Source organism: Chelonoidis abingdonii, chromosome 1 (assembly GCF_003597395.2).
Source record: "Chelonoidis abingdonii isolate Lonesome George chromosome 1, CheloAbing_2.0, whole genome shotgun sequence".
NCBI classification, from domain to species: domain Eukaryota; kingdom Metazoa; phylum Chordata; order Testudines; family Testudinidae; genus Chelonoidis; species Chelonoidis abingdonii.
Window position 1 is genome coordinate 137,685,996 of NC_133769.1, and position 21,763 is coordinate 137,707,758.

At 40.9% G+C, this 21,763-nt stretch overlaps 1 protein-coding gene across 2 annotated transcripts; it reads right to left on the reverse strand.

The window, feature by feature from the left end:
- Positions 1-352: 352 nt before the first annotated feature.
- Positions 353-21,680, reverse strand: MANSC4 (MANSC domain containing 4). 2 transcript variants are annotated; one of them, XM_032783981.2, is made up of 4 exons: positions 14,186-14,241; positions 8,185-8,844; positions 2,719-2,853; positions 353-2,386 (listed from the first exon to the last, which is right to left on the reverse strand). In XM_032783981.2, the coding sequence occupies exons 2-4, from the start codon at positions 8,411-8,413 to the stop codon at positions 1,707-1,709; spliced, it is 1,044 nt and encodes a 347-aa protein (XP_032639872.1). In that variant the 5' UTR covers positions 8,414-8,844; positions 14,186-14,241; the 3' UTR covers positions 353-1,706. The 2 variants fall into 2 exon arrangements, 1 of the variants encoding a protein (XP_032639872.1); XR_012656760.1 differs by lacking the exons at positions 353-2,386; positions 2,719-2,853; positions 8,185-8,844 and adding exons at positions 11,867-12,001; positions 21,653-21,680.
- Positions 21,681-21,763: the final 83 nt, after the last annotated feature.

Sequence of the window (21,763 nt, forward strand, 5' to 3'; positions counted from 1 at the left end):
AGGTAATGTGTCCGATCCTTTGGGATTGGTAGAACCTTTTCTTTTATGATGATTTCTGAAAATCTTATTTCTTCATATATTTGATTTGGGTACCTGGATGGAGGCCTGAGGCTGGATCACTTTAAGGCAGGGATTCCCAAACTTAGTTTGTGGCTTGTTCAGGGTAAGCCCCCGGCAAGCCATGAGATGCTTTGTTTAACTGAGCGTCCGTAGGTACGGCCGCCCGCAGCTCTCATTGGCTGGGAATGGTGAACGGCAGCCACTGGGAGCTGCGAGCGGCCGTACCTGCGGATGCTAAGGTAAACAAAGCATCTCATAGCCTGCCAGTGGTTTACCCTAAACAAGCCGTGAACCAAGTTTGGGAACCCCTGCTTAAGGGAACTGTGTTTTTTGGACTTCTGAATAACCAGTGAGGTAATAAAGAAGCTGTTTTATGCTAAGTACTGCAATATCCACCAGCTTTGGGGAGATTGTCTGCCCCATTCTGTGCAGTTCACCCTATTTGAGTGACCACAGCTGGCCCGCACTGGGATCCCGGTCACACAGATAAGGACAAGAAATATGTGTGTGAGGTGATGCAAGAGGGCAGTGTTTCATGGAAAATGACAAATGTCTGGCTAAAACATCTCATCCTCATTTTGCCAAGGGAAAGGCAAAAGATTCAACCTCTGGGATTTACTCTGAGAACAGAAGTAGAGGCCCTTTTAATGGAAACAGTAGCCCAGAGACGATTAAGAGTTAAATGTGTGTTTTGCTATTCAAGAGACTCAGTCAATTTTCTTGTGGGGGAGGAGGAACTTTGGGGTGTTTGACATTTGTAGGATATAGGAGAGCATGACCAACTTGGAGGACTATTGGCCTGGGAGGAGGTGAAAGAAGGGTTGGCATCTAGGATGGGAGGGGGGCCAGAGAGCATGGTGCTAGAGATGCCTAGAAGGGAATTGGCAATAGAGAATGCTGCAACAGGCAAAGGAAAATATAGGCTAAATATTAAAGTACATTTCCTAATAATAAGACCTAAAAGATTGTGGAAGTCCCATCACCAGAATAATTTTAAAAACACAGTAGGAACAATCCTGTTCTGGATGGTTAAGCAGATAACTACATGTTTTCAAACTCTAAATTTCCACTGTTTTAAAGGTATGGATGTTCAGGATATTAATGATCTAAAAGTAACTAGGTCTGTTTCTCCATAACCTTGCACCTTTTGTTTCCATAAAAACTTAGGCAAAGTAAGTGTAAAATGCTGCTTTTCTGATATGGTTGCATTTTACATTTGCTTTACATTATACAAAGTAAGACAGGGAAGAGTACACACAAAGGAAGTGGAGAATCAAGCCCATTGTCTCTACAGAGAGGTTAGAACAGGATTCTAGCTTTACTTTTGATCAAATTATAAACAAAGGTATGTAGAAATACCTCTAAGTTCAGTGGAAGTTGTGAGCATGTAGCTGTGACTAGAATTTGGCCCTATATCTCTTTGGATCAGTGGGTAGTAAAAAGAGAATTATAACAGGATGTTTAGTTGACACTGTTATCAAAAGCTGCTGAGACATCTGCCAAAAAATAGTTCAAAATCTCCAAAGGGAAACCCTCAAGAAATAAGCTGAGAGAGGTATTTCACTAAATACGGCTGCTGCCTCTTTCTCCACCAACATGAGTGATGCAGGTTATTTAGCTCCTTATTACTTTTTCAGTATCTGCTATTACAAACTACTCTTTACAAGAGTATATTTTATGTACTGCCTGGACCCTCCCTTTCCTCTCTGCACTGGCTTATAGTGACCTCTCCTCTTTCTGCAGCGCCCAGCTCCCAGAAGAACAGTACAACAGCAAAGGAAGATGAAAGAAGAGCAAAGCACCAAAGGGACAAACCAGGCACCTGTATCCACTGCCACCCAAACAGGTCTTTGACCCTCATTATCTGAAGTGTAGTTCCTGCCACTGTATCCTTTGGTTTCATTGAAGTGCTGCTGACTGATGTTTAGGTGAGCAGGACTGGGCACGTGAGATAACATCTTAGTGGATACAGACATCTTTTTATCTGAATTAGATGTCAAACCTGTACTTTCTGAAGTCAAATCCATCTCCTTAGCAAAATGGTCATCCAAGGGTAGAGACCTTGCCCATGAACGTGTGATTGGTTTGGTATTTGAGATCAAGCCACTTGCACTGTGGCTATGACTATCATTTGCTACCAAGCCCTGGCTAGTGGTAGAAGATGGATACTGAAGTAGAAGAGACCTCAGTGTGACATTATTGTGTCGACGTTTTTCTGAATCAGCAGTCCTGGAGCTGTTTTGCCTTTCCCATTTGTTAAAAGAGGAACGGGTATTTGGATCCTTATAAGACAATTTTTCAAAAACAAGAAGATCCGGATCAGTCCCTGTTAAAGGAGAAAAAAAGTCATTAAATTCACATCTGAAAGTGTAAAGCACAGCAATACCTGTGCATTTTCAGTTCATCTTTCAAATATTGGAATGAAAGGGAGGAAATAAAATATACACATACATGTAAGTAAATGCAATTTACAAGTTAGTTTATAACTGTTGTAGACAAAGAAAAAGCCCCTAAGACACTTTTACCGTGTGTACCTGTGCTTCAAATGAAATAAGGTGATGTCCACCCCTCATCTTAACATAATGACTGAACTGACATGATAGTCAATTACCCCATCTCTGGCCTGTTTCAGCCTGTGTGTGCATAATACATTGTTACCTGTTGTGATGTTGTACAAAAGGACATTGGTTCTAGCCCTCAATATGCAGCTTTCCAAGGCTGGACAATAAATGTGCAGGCAATTAATGTTCTCATGGATAGTTTCAAAGTAGAAAACTGCCAGGTTACAGGAAACTATAATGAGAAAAGAGTAAAACAGAGTTTGTGTGGACATGATGACCCAGGCACATTGCCTTTCATTTCTATTGTTTAACATCAAACGAGTTCTAATCATGGACAGTTACACAGCACTTTTAAACCAGAACATTTTACGAACTTTCATTAAACCTCACAGCACCCTGTGTGGTAAGTACTATAAGAATTTTTAATTCTCATTTTACAATTGGGCAAGCGGGCAGAGAGAAAGTTGAGTTATCTGCATTGCAGATCATTCTCATGGTTCACAGAACAATAGGTATGCCACAGTCCAGTGGTATTACAAGCTTCTCCACACATCTCCTTCCATTGTGTCTCAACCTTGTTCTGGACTGTCCACCTCTACCGATGAGATGGTTCTGGACCTCTAAAGGTGCCAGCAGGGGTGACTTTGAGATGGTAGCTGTTGTGACATGGATGACTGTCCATTAGGAACTAGGTTGAGACCACTTACTCATTTCACACAGGTTATTAAAAAGCTGTCAGATAGCAATTCCTTCTGGTCACTCCTGAGATGGACTGCATTCAAGCACGAGGCCTACCCCCTTAACTATCCCCTAAACCAGCCATCTTCTTTTGGTTTTTTGACAGTGCAATATTGTATTTTTGGGGGAGGGTGGGAGAAACAATAAGTGTGTACCTGTTAAGTCTATACAACTCCAGGGCTGATACACTATCATTTGGATTTCAGATCTATCAGCCAAAAAAAAAAGTCCATGGACAAAATAATAAAAAGTACTTAGATGTCTTAGCAGCACAAATCCCATTGCCTTGAGACTTGGGCTTCTAAGTACCAAAGCCACTTTTGAAAATGAAACTTAGGCTTTTAAGTCATTTAGGCACTTCTGCAAATTTTGCCCCACGTGCTTGTCTAATACTAATGCTAAAATACTTTCCATTAAATTAGTCAGGTGCAGTTCAGAACACTGGCAGGATTTCCTGTAAGACTATCTTATAGTTCAAAAGCAAAACATCTTGTCCAAAGCTAATTTTCCTTCACTGCATTGATTTACTTACCATCAGTAAGATTACTGTTAGCTTTTGCTATCATCATCATAGTTTCTTTACCTCATCTCCTCTTCCCCTGCCACAAACTAAACTAAACTGAGCTAAACAGGGCTACTTGCATTCAGGGCCCAGGAACGGAACCAGAGTCTATAGCAAAGAAGCTATGACTGAAATTAAAAATTAAGAAGGGTATCTTCTACTACTAATTCTGGCTATTAGCAGAGCATATGAGAAAATGCTGACCATATTTTTGAATTTGAATTGGATCATTTGTTTTTGTAGCGTGCTTTCCAGATTATATGCTTATGGTATGTGTTAGCATAGCTCTGCTTAGAACACATGCAGCAATAGAGCTGAGCACTTGATACAAAAACATGTCTGGAATGATTCTGGTTTTTGATGTAAAAGAATTTGATTTTAATTACAGTGCAGGTATATCCTTTGCAGCAAGAACAAAAATCTTTAATATTATACTGAATCCATACAGAATAATTCAGAAAAAAACAGCATGTAATAAATGTATTACATTACTGTGATGTTTATATCAACAATCACCCCAGTGCTTTGTCCAACAGGGAACTAGCTTTTGGAATAATTTTGTTAATACCATTTCCATGGATAATCATGGAAAAATCACAACTTCTCTCCTGCCCATGTATTTACACTCTCACAAGGCATTTTCAGTTATCTACAGTGGAAAAAGAGGAAGATATTTATTTGTTGTTGAAATATACCAAAACCAGCCTTTTAATATTTTCTCTGGTTATTTTATCATTTTTTTTCATTTAGTAGCCTAAATACTACATCAGAATAATACAATCAAAATACTACTTGGTAATAGGCTCGTCAATATAGACAAGCAAAGTTAGTGCAGTAAAAGAGATGATATTTTTTAAAAATTAAGTATTTCTGAGTTTCAGGATATGCACTTGATTTGTCTATGATAAACCTAAAAACACCAGCTTTCCAAATGAAATAATTAATTACAAACAACATGTTACAGCAAAAATAGACCAGACTTTGGGTTTTAAACCAAAACTTTCTTTGCCCAACTGGAAACAACATAGAAAAATCAATAAACAACAGCTGAGTATCTTTAAAATGATAATGAAAATTCTGTCAAAAGGAGGTATGATCAGGTCTCAAAAACAGAAAATAATTAGCAAGTTTTCCTTGTCTGAGGTCATTCTTCATAGTCTATATCTAATTCTAGTCAACTGTCATCAGCCTCCAATGAGTTATCAGACTGATGAAAGCTTGTGGTTAGCATACATTTGTTCTTTAATAAAAGACAGGTGCAAGGAAGTATGAACACTGTCATTAGGAAAATAACAGAAAATATTCTGTGTGAAGGACAGAAGGATAATCCTACAGGCTTCATAGAAAATTCTGACTCTGTTTTGTTCCAGTCTTTAAATAAGACTCAAACACATACCAGACCTGGTGCATAAATACCACAGTGTTACCAAGCCATCTTCAGTCACTCTATAAATATTTTCATCCATTCTCTGAGTGCTCTAGGCATCATTATAGGTCATGCATAGAAAACGGTTTTCTCCATGTGTAAAAGAACTTGAGATTCACTGACCATTTGTAAGACTGACTACACAGAAAACTGCTCTCAGCACCAATAAGCCTTTCCATTTTCTCTTTCAGTTTTAATGAATAGTAAGCAAACATCATGAAAATGGCTTTTCAAATATTTCTTGTAGAATAATGGCTAATACAATATTTGATCACTAGTGGACATTAGTAATCTACATCACAATAGTTAATGTACAATATGCTTGGCAGTTTATGCTCAATAGAAGTTCAAGACTGAAAGATCAGGTATATAGAGGTAAAGTGAACACCATGGGTATTTTGGGAAGCTGGAACCAATGCACGCTTGCAAAACATATTTGCAGTTACACAGTATCTTTACAAATTCTAATAATCTAGGAGTACAAACTTTGTATAGAGTCATTGTTTAAAAACTAGAAGTGTTATATTTTTGTTGATGTTGATAATTGTACCTTAGATTCAACTGTACTCTTCAGTTTTCACTAATTACAGAAGCAATCTGTACCCTTACCCTCAGAGGCAGATGTACATTATTAAGAGCACTAATATGGCCTATGATGACAGCATATGTTGTTTCTCTTAGTACTATTATGCATCAAATACTCTGCAGTTTTCCTGGTTAAAGTATGTCTTATTTAAGAACACAAAATACCTGCAAATAGGAGTGCTAAATGGACATATTATTTCAAAGCAAGGACCTAGTCCCCAAAATCTTACATTCACACTTCTTATGTATGGAAGATTTTCAGGAGCCAAGGTAGGCATCTGTTTTTATCTCAAAATTTTCTTTTAAAAGCACCATTGTTTTTACGCATTACTCAGCATGTGCAAATTTCACTACATTCTTTCACTGAAGGTCACAAAAAGAAGTCTATGTTCATTTGAAAAGAATGAATATTAGAGTCTAGATACCCTTTAACATGTATGTTTGTTTTATGCTTAAAGTAAGTGAAGCTGATTTGAATGGGCTTACTAATTAATTTGCCCCAATCACAATTCTTGGTCAGGATGAGGATTCTTTGGTAGGGAAACAACAAATATTGCAAGACCATTACCTTAGAGAGTTAGCAGGCAACTTTAAGTTAGTTTGTTCTAATTATTTTAGCTTTTTCATCTTGTAATTTTAATGCTTGTTAAACCTACTGTTTTTGAGAGTCCTGGAAACAAAAGCATGTTCATGCAGCATGGGCAATGAGGGAGTATATTTCCCTGTGCCACTTTTGCCAATGTCCATAAAACTCTGTTTTGAATGGACCAAAGGTGTTGTTTTTGTTTTTGAACCTCCATTTCCACTCAGTCCTTGCCTGTTTGATGAGATTGCCAATTGTAATGGTTGTTCGTAATGGTTGTTTTGGTGGTGGATCTGTCTACTGGGAACTAGAGTGTTTTTTAAGCTTATTTCAGACAGTAATAGATAAACTCTTGTTTATAACATAACAGAACCATATTTGAACCTGTGACTGTGTTGTAATGTTCCATGTGCCATTGCCAATCTTCCTCAGAAATCTAGTCCAAATTTTATATCTTTTAGTGGAAATTTCTTGAGTGAGACATACAAAATGCAAGCAAAGTATATAGAATGTTTTTTTTAATCTGGGATAAAATCTTCCTACATTTATATCAAACTATTTAGTCATTGTATCTCGTACACAAATGAACTCCTCCCCAAATGCCCCTTGCTGATATCCAAATCCTCCCAATTTATGATGCAGGCACTTAATTTTCCTCACAGATGCCTACCCCCAATAGGTCATCCAAAATATTCTCAAAAGTTAAACTGGGAAGCTTTGCTTTTACTATTGCTATGCAATTTTTCCAGTATCTGCTTTAATCCTCTTCAAGGCTAATATTCTAACAAAGCATCCTGTCCTATTAATGCCAAATGCAGAAACCCTAACTGAATCTTTAGCTTTCTGCAGTTGTACTGAGAAGCAGTACAGTCATCATGTGGTTTGAGGCTAAGAATCAGAAGCTCCTGAGTTCTAATTCCATCTCTAATATTGTCTTTTTATATACCTTTGGCAAGTCAAATAACAGCTCTGAGTCTGTTTCATAATTTGTAAAATGTCAAGACCAGGTCCCCATTGTTCTAGGTGCTCTATAAACACAGAATAAAAAAGATGGTCCCGGCCCCAAGAAGTTTACAGTCTTGTTAACTTACTTCAAATGAAGGCCTGATTCTGCCATCCCTACTTAGGTTTAGTAGTAACTTACTTTGAGTGTAGTCCTATTGAAATCAGTAGTACTACTTAGGGAGTAATGGTCTTGTCAGCCTGATTCCTGGTGACAGAATCACTCCCAAGGATGTTGTGGGTCTCCTTTACTTAAACAGTAGTGTTGTTGGCACGTTGTTCCCAAGAAACCAGTGTTGTAGTGGAAATCTAGAGTTCTTCCATTTCATTAACCTTTAAATAAATATATATTCCTCCATTGTTCAAGAGAGACAGACCCTACTCTTAGTCTTATCTAAGAATGTCAGCATTCCAGTTTGCTCTTCCAAAGAGTTCAAGTAGCCAAGTTCACTTCTATAAGGATAAAGGTGGGAGATAGGAAGGAAATAGTTTAGATATGTCCTTGCTTTCTATCCTGAAAATATAGCCAAATTTTTGCATTCTTACTGTTTGGAATAATGATTAAATGATGTATAAACAGCCTAAAATTAACTTTCTTCATGTGTGGTAATATATTTTTAATATAGACTGTATAGGCTATACACAGAAGCAGATAATAAACACTTACCATTCTTCAGAACGCAGCAGGTGCGGCTGCACTGCTCGGCTGTGACTTCTGTGTAAATCTTAAGCACCTGGGCTCCCCTCTTCTGAGATTCCTCCAGATCAATCAGAAGACTCGGGAAGCGTCGAATCCAGCAATTTTTGTAAAAAGTAGTGGGTGAACAAAGAGAATCTGACTTCCACGCCAAACCCAGAACAAACAGCACTTCTGCTACTGCCACCAACAGAAACATCTCCTCAATGTGATCGGCTTAGTAAGCGCCTGTTCTCCAGCCTGAAGCACTGGGGACTAGCCAACATTTTGAGAGAGAATCTCTTGAGAAGTGGCAACACTGCCAGGAAAAGGAACTAGTTTCTTTTAAGCTGTTCCCATGATCCTGCTTGACTAAGCCATTTTCTGACTTACATGTTGTAGGGCTTTTTTGTTGTTTTTTTTTCTTTTCTCTCAAGATGAGTCCCTGGGAGACTGTTGAAATTCTTAATGTCTCTTTCATGAATTTCTGTTCTTCTGCACCCCAGATACACTCTGCCTTTAATCATTCAGAAAAGTGATCCTGAGTCAGCCCCTTGCTCGTCCTGTTAAACCAAACTACTGCAGACGGCTTTAATGTGTGAATAAATACAGAATAATGGTGATCCTAGCAGAATCACTCCAGTTCTCTCTCTGGAAAAAGCAAATATTTCAGTCATTTGAGAGCAGAGAGGTCTCCCACCTGGTTCAGGTTCATTGTTACACTTAGCATAGAAGAAAGGGATTGGTTTAGTGTTCTGATATATTTTGAATGAATTGGTGGCCACACATATATTTCCTTTCCTTATTAGCTACAGATTACGTATCTAAGTTATTTCTGCTGCATAGCAATCAAATATGGGAAGTTCTCACCCCCTTCATTTCTTCAAAAAGCATTTTATTTTATTTGTTTAGCTCCAATAACAATGGGCAATGACTGGAGGAGGGGGCATCCTGCACATATCATCAGATGGACTGAATAGTTAATTGGTCTTTTCCGTCTCTAAGTTCCACAAGACTAAGAATTCAGTTTGTATGGATTTTTCTGCTTATGCTTGATCTTGTAGAAGGTCTGACATTATATATGCTCACATTTTAACAGGGAGCAGCTGGAGTCAGTGCACTTCTTCATGTACCTGCCCTGCAAATATTAACCCGCTTTTTAAACATCTGCTCTGCTCCATAATTTCCTCCTTTGTGTGTGTGTGTGAGAGAGAGAGAGAGAGAGAAACAGAGAGACAGAGGGTATGTCTACACTACGGGATTATTCCGATTTTACATAAACTGGTTTTTTAAAACAGATTGTATAAAGTTGAGTGCACGCGGCCACAATAAGCACATTATTTCGGCGGTGTGCATCCATGTACCGAGGATAGCGTCAATTTCCGGAGTGTTGCACTGTGGGTAGCTATCCCATAGCTATTCCGTAGTTCCCGCAGTCTCCTCCACCCACTGGAATTCTGGGTTGAGATCTCAATGCAAAAACAGTGTTGCGGGTGATTCTGGGTAAATGTCATCACTCAATCCTTCCTCCGTGAAAGCAATGGCAGACAATCATTTCGCGGCCTTTTTCCCTGGATTGCCCTGGCAGACGCCATAGCATGGCAACCATGCAGCCCATTTAGCCTTTGTCACTGTCAACGTATGTGTACTGGATGCTGCTGACAGACGCGGTACGGCAGTGCTACACAGCAACATTCATTTGCCTTTGCAAGGTTAAAGAGATGGTTACCAGCTATGGCACCGTCTGCAATTAGAAATTGGTGATGATGTTTATCAGTCATTGGAAATTGGCAATGACGGTTTTCAGTCCTTTTGTACCGTCGGCTGCTTCATGGGTGCTCCAGGTTGGCCTCGCTGAGGTCGGCCAGGGCGCATGGACAAAAATGGGAATGACTTCCCAGGTCATTCCATTCTTATGTTTTGTCTAAAAATAGAGTCAGTCCTGCCTAGAATATAGGGAAGTGTACTAGAAAACCAGAGAGCACAGCCGCTCTGGTCAGAGCCCCAGAGATCCTGCAGAAATGATGATGCCATTCTAGGGGGTGCCCCTGCAACAACCCACCTGTTGCTTCCTCTTCCCAAACCTCCGGCTACTGTGGCAGTGTCCCCCCCCCCCGAATCTGTGTGATGAAGTAATAAGAATGCAGGAATAAGAACACTGACTTTTAGTGAGATAAAATGAGGGGGAAGCAGCCTCCGCTGCAATGATAGTCCAGGCAGTACAGAATCTTCATTAGCATGAAAGGGGGGGCTGATGGAGCTCAGCCCAGTTGCTATGATGAGGATGGTTTTCAATCCTTTTGCACTGTCTGCCGGGAATGACCAGTAGTCATTCCCATTGTTGCCCAGGTACCCCTGGATGACCTCACCGAGGCCAGCCAGGAGCACTCATGGGATGATGAGGACGGTTTTCCACCATTTTGCACTGTCTGCCATCAGGAAAGGAAGGGGAGGGGATGCTGCTTTTCAGTGCCGCAGCACCGCGTTTACAGCAGCATGCAGTAGACATAAGGTGACATTGAAAAAGGCGAGAAATGATTTTTCCCCTTTTCTTTCACGAGGGAGGAGGGGGGTAAATTGACGAGATATACCTGAACAACCCTGGACAATGTTTTTGACCCTTCAGGCATTGGGAGCTCAGCCAAGAATGCAAATGCTTTTTGGAGACTGCGGGGACTGTTGTGATAAAGCCTCTGTCCCAAATCTGGACCTTAGCATCCAAAATTGGGGGCTTCACAAGAACTCCCCCAAGCTAACTACCAGTTGGCTCTGATCGCGCTGCCACCAACCAGGATTCAGTGCCTGGTACACTGAAGCCCCAAAATCGTCCCTGGGGGACCCCCAAGACCCAGAACGCTGGGTCTCCTATCTCAATGGGAAAACAGTTCCTCCCCTTGTCTCCTCATTATCTGATCCCCAGCTTCCCTCCTTGGGTAGAGCCTGGACGATACAGTACTTAACTCCTTGAATGCAAACAAAGAGGCCCATTAACCTCTCCTAAGGCGATGCATTCAAACCTAGTAAAGCTAACATAAAGAGATTTTCCACCCCCCTTTCCTGTAGCTTAACCAGAGAAAACCAAAAAACTCAACCAGGTTTAAAAAGAAACTTTATATAAAAAGAAAGAAAATACAGAAAAATATAAACCCACTGCATTAAGATGTCAATTACAGGCTCTTGCTTATAAGAATTAGGAATACACAGTCTGATCCAAAAATAGCCAATTTAAACCAGTCCAGCAATTACACCCATGAAATACAAACAAAGCACATAACAGCCTATTGCTTGGTTTCCTTGTACTCACACTTGATAGTAGAATATTAGAAAGGAGATTGGAGTTAGCAGAAAAGCTGTTTCAATCCATAGCCGGGAGAAACAAAAGACCCCGAGTTCCTTTCCCTCCCGACTTTAAAAAAAATCCAGTCTCTGATTGGTCCTCTGGTCAGGTGCTTGATTCCCCTGTCCACCCCTTACAGGTAAAAGAAATTAACCCTTACCTATCTACTTATGACAACTGTGAGATAGCTGGAGTTCTCAGTCTCCTCTCCTCCCTCCATGAGCGTCATTTGATTCTTTGGCTTTCCGTTATGCTTGTCACGCAGCACTGTGCTGAGTCCCTGCTGGACTCTGTATCATAGCCTGGAGATTTTTTCAAATGCTTTGGCATTTGTCTTCTGTAACGGAGCTCTGATAGAACAGATTTGTATCCCCATACAGCGATCAGATCCAGTATCTCCCGTACAGTCCATGCTGGAGCTCTTTTTGGATTTGGGACTGCATCGTCACCCGTGCTGATCAGAGCTCCACGCTGGTCAAACAGGAAATGAAATTCAAAAGTTTGCGGGGCTTTTCCTATCTACCTGGCCAGTGCATCTGAGTTCAGATTGCTTTCCAGAGCGGTCACAATGATGCACTGTGGATACCGCCCGGAGGCCAATACCATCGAATTGCCACCACGCTAACCCTAATCCAACATGGCAATACCGATTTCAGCACTACTCCCTCGTCGGGGAGAAGTACAGAAATCGGTTTTAAGAGCCCTTTATATCGATACAAAGGGCTTCGTTGTGTGGACGGGTGCAGGGTTAATTTGGTTTAACGCTGCTAAATTCAGTTTAACGCGTAGTGTACACCGAGACAGAGACAGTCCTGTTAAAAAGCTTTAAAGATGTTACAGTACACCAGTTAGTTTATAATCAGTGGACTGTATGTGCAGATTTGAAGGATGTCAGTAGAAAAGCAATAATTTTCTATTAATATGTATATTATAAGAGGATGCAATTTTTCAGCAAAGATAGCACCAAGAAAATTCCTCTGGTTGCACCTAAAAACATCAAAGTTACATGCACATAATTGAATTTTTCTTGTGAACTACATATTGATGTTGGATATTCTTTTCAACATCAGGCCTTGATCTTGCAAGTAGGTCAGTGCAGATGCACTCTTATGTCTGTACAGAGCTCCTTTAAAGTTAATGGGGCTTAGCACAGTCTACTCACATGAATCCAATGGCAGGATGGGAGCCATAATTACTGAATACCTTTATTACCTACAGTCACAAGGATTCCAAATAGATATCTGTGTGTGCTCAATTTTTTGTACATCCTAACCTAATCATTTACCTAACCCCATGTAACACTCAGTGTTGGGAGTATATACTCTGAAATAACTCTTGCACCAATTTTCCAGTTTTAGACAGGTATCTCTTGATTTTGGACAATCTCAGAAGTGGCGAATGTCCTGCTACCATGGCATTCCCTCCAGCATTTTATTGTGAATTTTGAGCCTGTTTTGTTTTATAGGATTGGCATGTACAATTATTGAGTCCTATTTTTTTCCCCACTGCTGTTTTCCTCCATGAAGGGAAATGAACCATTTGAGGAAGACTGCAGCAAGTGGGATGAACTGGGTTCAAAACAAATTATTCATATTCTTCCCTCACTACAATGAATAGAACTTTACTCTCAAATGAAATAAATAGGGTTTTTTGTAGAATAAGGTACTTCTCCACATCAGGAAGGGAGTCAGAATTAGGCCCATCACAGTTATAGTAACAGTAAACAGACTTGCAGAAACCCTTGTTCTACTACTTCAACTCTGCTGTACTTTCTTCTCTTATACATTTGCTGCGCTGCACAGCAGTTGATGTACAATCAACCATTTTTTACACTTTTCATAGAAGGAATTAGTAGCTAAGGCCCCAATCCTATAACTCCTTCTGTGTAGATGGAGCCCAGTAACCAATCAGAGCCTCTCTGACTTCACTGTGGCTCTGTACATTACAGGGTTCAGGGCTGGGGTCTAAACCTGTCTGGAGGTTGAAATGTCACTCAGACCTGGCAATGACTAATTTTCATGCATCACATTTGCAATAAGGTGACAAATGCTAAAGTACTATCTCTTTTGTTCGGCCTGTAACTAAATGCTAAAAAGAGCACAGTTCCAAAGCAGACTATTCATAAGAATAATATTTAGTGTTTGCCGCATTGGGCCCCACGTGTGTAACAAAGACTAGCTTTCTGCATATAAATATTCAATTTCAATGGGCACTTTCAGTACCTTTTCAGCCTGCTAAAGTATAGGTGCTGCCACAGTTTTTTCATCTCATTACCTTTGTATAATTTTTCTGCATTTCTGTAGTATACTCCTTTTAGGCTACAATAATAGCATCCATTTTCCTTTGCATTAATTTTAATTCCGCTTTCCTCCCTCATTCTGGATAAATAAAGCAAGAATAGCTGCAAGGAATCCTCACCTTTTTTTTTCTTTAAAGAAATGTAAATGGATTTTACCATCCAAAGTATCTAAAGCTACTCTGGACAATTCCCAATGAATCAAACACTTTACTTGCCTATTAAATTGTAGCTTTGTTACCACTTTTTGCATCATTTAATAATGACTCTGGTATGGGGAGATGCATGAATAGATTTTTAAATGATAAATGAATATGGATATCCCCAAATCTCACAAGAAGCAGATATCATTGTCTTACCTGCAGAAAGTCTGGTTGTTCCATGTGCTCTATGGGGAGGGATATAGGGCTGTTTTCTGGAAGCAAAGAGAGCCTGGTCAGTGTCAGATCTGATCCTCCTGTCTTCAATAGTATTTCATAGATCTTTCTTCTAATATTTACTCTTAGGAAACAAATTGGCAATTGTTTATTTTCTTTGAGATTATGGTCCTCTATAATCTTCTGTGCAGAGAGATTTGTAAACATAGCAACAACAAAGGGGGAGAATGTTCTTTGTAGCAATACAATATAAATGGAAATTGCTACCTGAATTTTCTACCTGCATGCAGGGATAATGGCACAACTCAAGAGCTTCCTAGAGAAGATGGCTCTTATGCATTAACTCTTTTTATGCCAAACCCAAGCAAAAAAGGAAAATAAATTTTGCTACTATTAGAGTTCCACATGCTGATGTAGCTGTTTGTTTGAATCTAAAGTGTGGTCTTCTGACATCAATTGTACTTAAGTATTGGAGAGGGGATTGAAATGTGTGAAATAGGAATGCATTTGCAGATGAGAATAAAAAAGTAAATACCTCAATCCTACAGTCAGGTCTGTGTGGATAGACCCTTATAGCCATCTGGAGCCCTGAGGAAGACAATGGCCCAGTGGTCTGCTTGCAGGATCTGTGTTAAAAGTTTTTGCATATCTCATTGCTCTGGAATGTGTTTGTCTTTGCTTTCCCTTAGTGCAACAGTGACATTGACACTTAATTTGTTGCCAGGTCTTCTGTAAGTTTATGGAGCTGAAATATTTATTAGAGTTGAAGTGAGTTAACTACATCCTTAAATAGTAGGTAGGAGTCCAAGTTGTAAAGCTCAGAACTAAACTTCCTCAAAGTTTGAAGGGAGAGCTGGTCAAAAACTGGAATTTCAATTTCACAGCAAAATCTACCTTTGCTGATTTTTTGGTGGGTTTGAGTATTTTGTTTGTTTTGTGGTTGTTCCGAATTGGAATAAAAAGCTAACATTTCAAAGCTTCCTGTGAAACAAAAGTTCCAAAATAATTTAAATTCAGGACAGCTGAATCATTTTGTTTCAATAATTTTTAATTGTATCATTGACACTGTGTGAAATGTATTTTTCAATAACGTTGAAATACTTTGTTCTATATTTAATATATTATAAAAGTCAAAACTTAAATAATCAAAACCAGAAGGTTGAAACAAAACATTTTACCTTATCTAAATGAACCATTTAGGCTTTTTCCCATTAAAAATGTTATTGAAATCAACACATTCCTGTGAAACATTTTGATTTTGATGAAACTGCATCTATTGATGGAAAACTCTTCAGTTGAAAATTTTTTGACCTAGCTTTCTGTGAAGGTGTTAGTACACACAGGTTTGGGTTTGGTCCAGCATACAGAGACTATTCAGTCACAAATCTTGGAACTGGATTCAAACTTCCTCAAGGGAAGTGAGTAATCAGACTCCAGCAGGGGCGGCGCTATGTATTTTCAGCAAAAAGTCCTGTGGCACCTTACAGACTAACAGACGAAAGCTCATGCTCCAATACATCTGTTAGTCTATAAGGTGCCACAGGACTCTTTGCTGCTTTTACAGATCCAGACTAACATGGCTACCTCTATGTATTTTGCCACCACAGGCACTGCAGGCAGGCAGGCGGCTTTCGGTGGCACGCCTGTGGGATGTCCACTGGTAACGCGGATTCGGCAACATGCCTGGGGGAGGTCCGCTGGTCCCGCGCCTTCGGCGTCCCCACCACCGAATTACCGCCGAAGCTGCAGGACTGGCAGACCTCCCGCAGGCATGCCACCTAAGGCAGCCTGACTGCCACCCTCACGGCGACCATCAGGCCGCTCCCCGCGGCTTGCCGCCCCAGGCCTGGGCTTGGCGTGCTGGTGCCTGGAGCCGCCCCTGGACTCCAGGGTTTTCGTTCAGACACATCTCAGCTAAATAGTAGAATTAGGTGAAATGCTGAAGTTTCCGTTTATGGGGTTTCCTATGGATCTTTCCTTCAGCATTGTTCCAACTGTGGGAGGGAGGAGGGGAGGTTTGCACACCTTGAGAGTCTCTCTGAGTTTCAGAATCAAATGAACTCTGACAAACCTTGAAGTCAAAGCCCATCGAGTCTTAACTGGTTTTGTGTTAAAACGACGCGCAACCAGCTTCACATCTGGAACCGTAAATCTGTCTAGATTCACTTTAAATTGAGCCTAAATTCATTGTATGGGGGCACTAACTTTAGCAAATCTACTAATGAATGCACTGGAGTTTGTATCAGAACCTAGAACTTTCATCACAAAACCTGCAACCACATTCCTCAGAAAGTTGTCCACAGTTCAGATGGTTTACTGAATGTCACCCTTCTCCAGTTATCATGTGCTGAAACACAACTTGCCCTGTGTGCACTAAGACTTTAAAATGTGTTAACCATCCTGTTTTTAAACCACACCATTTATCTAGTCTAGACAGACCTATAGACCAAGCAAGAGAACTCCAGCCCAGCCTGGGATGTATCTGTGACTGCCACTAAACCAAAGTGCCTACTAACCTGTGATTCCCTATGCAGGAGCAGACAGAGACAGTGCTCTACCTGCCTGATCTCAATTCAGGATTTGTTAGAAAACACTTTTCACCTGAATCAGTCACAAACTGGAGTTTTTTGCAATAATATATACCACAGATTGAGAGTCAAGGCCGTGATTCAAGCACAGATGCTTCCTTTCTGCTCTCCAGTGACTGAACGTTCTCATGATCCATAGAGAATACCTACCAAGACAAGAACAGTTGGCATGTTTTTGCCTTCAGAAACAGCCACCTGAGAACACTAATAAGTACAAATAAAGAATGAAGTAAAGACAGGGTCAAGTGCTTGGTAACAAATAAGAAAGTCAATGTGTTTGTCTTCTCTGTCGCATTCTTTTCAAGCGTGTGCTATACAACAAATTTCATTACAGGCCAAAGAACATATTAAATGGCCTATCAAAAGGCAGATAAAATAAGCTGAAAATAATGGGAATGAAATGTAACCGACTGCTTAAAAATGTGTTTTTTTAATAACATAATGTTTAGAGAACTCTGTATGAAGCGCTTTGTTTGGCTGGGAATTTGAGGAGGGGATTATCCTTGTTTAGCAGCCCATCATTCAAGTACCATAAAGCCTGTAGTTGAAATAAAATCTGCTCCACTCAGCTTCTCTCAGAAAAGACATGGCCTTGTGCAATTCTGATCTTTTTAAGGCTGAAATACTGAAGTGTGCATCCTGTATTCCAGAAATGCCTGTTTTGTATCATATGACAAGCAAAATGCTAAGCAGGGGCAGCATTTGACTCATCATTTCCAACAGACTTTAAATCACTGGGTCTAATTCCTCCCTAGGAATTACTGGCAGTAGAATTATACTAGGGAAGAATGTAGCTCTAACTTTTTATGGTGGAGACACTATGAAAATTGCATGTATTTAAAATTCTCTCTCACCTAGTTCTGCTCAAATCTTAGATTATTAACATGAAAAGAACTTTTAAAATCTAATTTACTTTTACCCATGTGTGTTGCTTGTTTATTTGTTACATTGCCTTTACCTTAGGCAGTGATATTAGACTGGCACGATTTACATTCTGTTTATAATAATTCACTTTCTGGTTCACACGTAGTAGCACAATGCTATTGTGTTCAGATTGCCGAGATCCAACGTTTATTTAAATAAATAAATAAAAATGTCAATTTTCCCTTGTGGTTAGGCCGCTGGATTGCTACTCAGGAGATCTGGGTTCATTTTCCTGCTATGCCACAGATTCAATGCATGATCTTGGGTAAGTCGCTTAGTCTCTTTTGTGCCTCAGCTCCTCATCTGAAAAAATTGGAATAATTATACTTTTCCTTCACACCCTTTGTATGTCATGTCTGTTTAGATTTTAAGCCCATTAGCTCTTTACAACCCCCAGCTACAGAGACTGACTCTTCAACTCATGCTACAGAGGCTTATGTTTTCAGCTCTGGAGAACCCTGGTTCAGTGCCTGCTGTTAGCCAAGGTGATAGCTGTCCTGGCCCCTGAGTGAGGACTTGTCTGGGATTCAAAGCAGCATGGGCCTCAGATGCTTGGGACAAACTTCCTCTGCCTTTGGGTTCCCAGATGAAGTATGTAACCCACTCATCACAGTACATGTTACATGTCCTCCTCTGTATCCAGCACACAGAGGATGTCAATATGTTACCGTTCTCAGCTATATAGTCTGTCTCTTTAGCTTAAGCTGTAGAGACTGATGTTTTTAGCTCTAGAGGTCCCTGATTCAGTCCTCAACATGTTGGTCAAGGCAGCAGCTGTCAAACAGCTGCATACTACTATTAAAATACATTTATGATGCAGATACCCCTTGGGAAAGGGTCCCCTGTTCTTTGCAAACAATTCTTACCTCAGACCTGACAAACTCACTACACCAAGCACGTCATACAGGGTATTTAGCCATAAATAGTAACATGTAAGGTAACTACAGAAAGCTTGTAACTTGTCAAGATTCATAATCATTGTAAGAGGTATGTAATATTTAAGGAAAAAATTACTTATATTCAAAGCATACTTTAAGGACATAGGGTAAAAATTAGTCACCAGAGGATCATGTATCTCTGTGATGGCCCATTTGGGCAGGGGGGAGTTGTCACTCCACCCTTTTTAGCTGGTGATGCAGTGCAAGGCTTAATAGTTTAGCCTTGCACAATACTAAACCAGGGTATTTCATGCTGGGGGCAGTAGGTAACAAGGTGACTCTTAGTACTGGGTACCCCAAGAACCAGCACACCAAGGAACTCCTATTTCCTTGGGGCATTTCTCTGAAGTGCTGAGCACATGCAGCTTCCATTGACTTCAAGAGGCATTTGGGAGGGTTAGTAATTAGCTAGCACTGTTGCAAGGCCCTCCACATTGTAATCTGCCATGTTCTGAAATGGTTTAGGCTTATGTTTTGTGCCCATTGTGTATGGGGCATGACTATTCAATTACTTGAGAGGGCCGGGGAAAAGTTTTCCCTCACCAGCAGAACTGACACAATTCGTTTACCCAATATGGCTTTGAAAACTGACTCTTGTAAACCTGTTAAGTACACAGAAATTTTCCCTATGTAAACAGAGCATGCATGGGAAGGGAAAGGAAAGGAAGTTGGTGGGAGAAATGTTAGCAATTTTAGAACCCCATGTAAGCAAAATCAAAGTGAAGGCACATGTTGGAGATTCCCTCCCACTCCACCTGGTAAAGTACCTTCTGATGCAACAGAACACGAAATAATCAAAATGCAAATGCTACTATGAATATTTTTGTTTAAACTTTATGTTCAGATTTTGAGCATTTGCTATACGTGATTTAAATCTCTAAGTCTGTTGGAGTATTAGAAGAGGGAAAGAGGAGATTTTGCTGAGCTCACAATGTATTTTCTGTACCAGGCAAAATCTTGTGACTTTTATTCTAAATGTGTGATTTTAGTCTGTCTATTCTTGCAGCTAGCTCCTATTCACTTGTAGCATTGAGCAAGGACAATGACCGATGATGTAAGATGGAGACAAACACGCACCTCTGCTACTATGTTCTATTGAAACCCTGGGGTAATTTACAACATTGGATTGTTTGTCTGTGGTTTTTTTTAAGGCAATAACAAGCCAAACAAGAACCATCTTTCCTTGCAGCAGTGAATGTGACCTGTTTGTTTGTTTTTTAACTGATGGCTCAACTAGCAAGAGTAGGTGGGAACTGTGGGGCATTCAGTGCTCAAGAGATTTTAAATAGACTTTGGGGTTGTTTTCCTTTGTCACGTCCCCTGAAGTCAAAGATCACCAGTTCCTGGTATCTGGTAAGTCTCGCTGTGCACTTTGCTGGTGGTATCACAGCCACCATGGTATATGACTGGAGCAAAGAGCCACTTTGCAGATTACCTGACAATACAGAAAAATAAAAAAAATGAAAATAAAAACATTCCCATACGTGGGCAGCACCAACAGCCAGGATGGTGGAACAAACCAGGATATCCGGAACAGACTTAATAAAGCCAGGAACACCTTCAAGAGCTTAAATACAGTCTGGAAATCATCAAAATACAACACCAAAACCAAACTCAGGATCTACCAGAGCTGTGTACTTCCAACATTACTTTATAGTGCGGAATGCCAGGGATGACAAAGTATGACATGTCTAAATTGTATTCATTCCATACTACCTGTCTCAGAAAAATTCTCTGTATATTTTCGCCCAGAACAATATCAAACCAAGACCTATTCACATGGTGCAGCCAAGAAGATATGAGCACCATCATTACCAGGAGGTGCTGGAGATGGATTGGCCATGTGCTTCAGATGGAAAGTGATTCCATCACCAGAATAGCAGTAAGATGAAACAAGCAAAAACAAAGTCATCTGAAAACAACATGGCTAAGAACTGTGGAGGCTGAGCTGAAAAACCTGGGGAACAGCTAAGGAACCATTGAAAGAAACAGGGAGGAGTAGAGGAGCTTTTGTCACTGCCTTAAATGCCTGAGCCATAATGGGTACTGACTCACTGACTAATGAGACATTTGGGGAGGAAAAATAGGTGTATGCCTTTAATTCTATTGCAATATTTTGGACTAGGAAAGTTTTTGGAAGGGACAAAGTGGGTAGTAGGGGGCTCCAGGGCTATTTAAAGGACCAGCTCCCCTGTTTCTACTGGGGAAGAAGAAGCAGTAGGTCTCTGGTAGCTATTTAAAGGACCAGGGGAGCAGAGGCAACTGGAGCCCCCCCGAGCTCTAGGGGCTATTTAAAGGGCCCATGGCTCCCCTGCTTCTACCACCCCGGTCCTTTAAATAGCAGATGGAGCCCTGGGGGAGTGGCGGGGCTCTGGAGACTATTTAAAGGGCCCATGCCTCCCTTGCTTCTACCACTCCAATCCTTTAAATAGTGGCTGGAGCCCTGGAGAAGCAGCAGGGCTCTGGCAGCCATTTAAATGGCCAGTAGAAGCAGTGGGAGCCCCAGACTTTTTAAATAGCCCCCAGAGCCCTGCAGCCCTACTCCTGGGCTCCAGCAATGGGGCTCAGGTGGCAATTTAAAGGGCCTGGGGCTCCCAGAAGGGGCTGGAGCCCCAGGCCCTTTAAATTGCCCACTAGGGAAGCTGGGCCATCCCTTTAGCAACTGGCCCTACATTGGCTTCTAAATTTAACAATCAGTTCTTGTGAATCGGCTCCAGCTCACCACTGCCTGGGATGAAACGGGAAGGCTGGGGCACTGCTGTGAATTACAGCCAGCTGGCCCAAATGGCAGTATGGTGCCTTAACTACAAGTCCACCGTTCTTCTTCCATCAGCTCAGTTAATCAGGTTTTATAGGAGCCACATAGTGTTAGAGCAGCCAGGTCCCCTTTTAACAAGAAAGAGCAGAGGGGGTTGGACCAGAAACCCCCTCATTTCAAATTGCTTTTAAGGCCGGTTTAAACGCCTCTCAGACCCACTCTGTGCTGCTGAGTTACTTACACCAGGGACGGGCACTGCCAGCCCAGGGGAAGGCAGCTCAGGGCTGACTTGGCCCCCTGCGGCCTGTGCTGCAGAGGCGGCGCTGGGGGTGCGTGTGCTCCAGCCAGGCGC

Bases quoted from the DNA above. Each gene is read 5' to 3' on its own strand.
- MANSC4 (XM_032783981.2), bottom strand. From the start codon at position 8,413: ATGTTTCTGTTGGTGGCAGTAGCAGAAGTGCTGTTTGTTCTGGGTTTG. The intron at 2,854-8,184 runs GTAAGTGTTTAT...TTCTCATTATAG, and splicing joins CTGCTGCGTTCTGAAGAATG to TTTCCTGTAACCTGGCAGTT. The intron at 2,387-2,718 runs GTAACAATGTAT...CTCCTTTAACAG, and splicing joins TTTGTACAACATCACAACAG to GGACTGATCCGGATCTTCTT.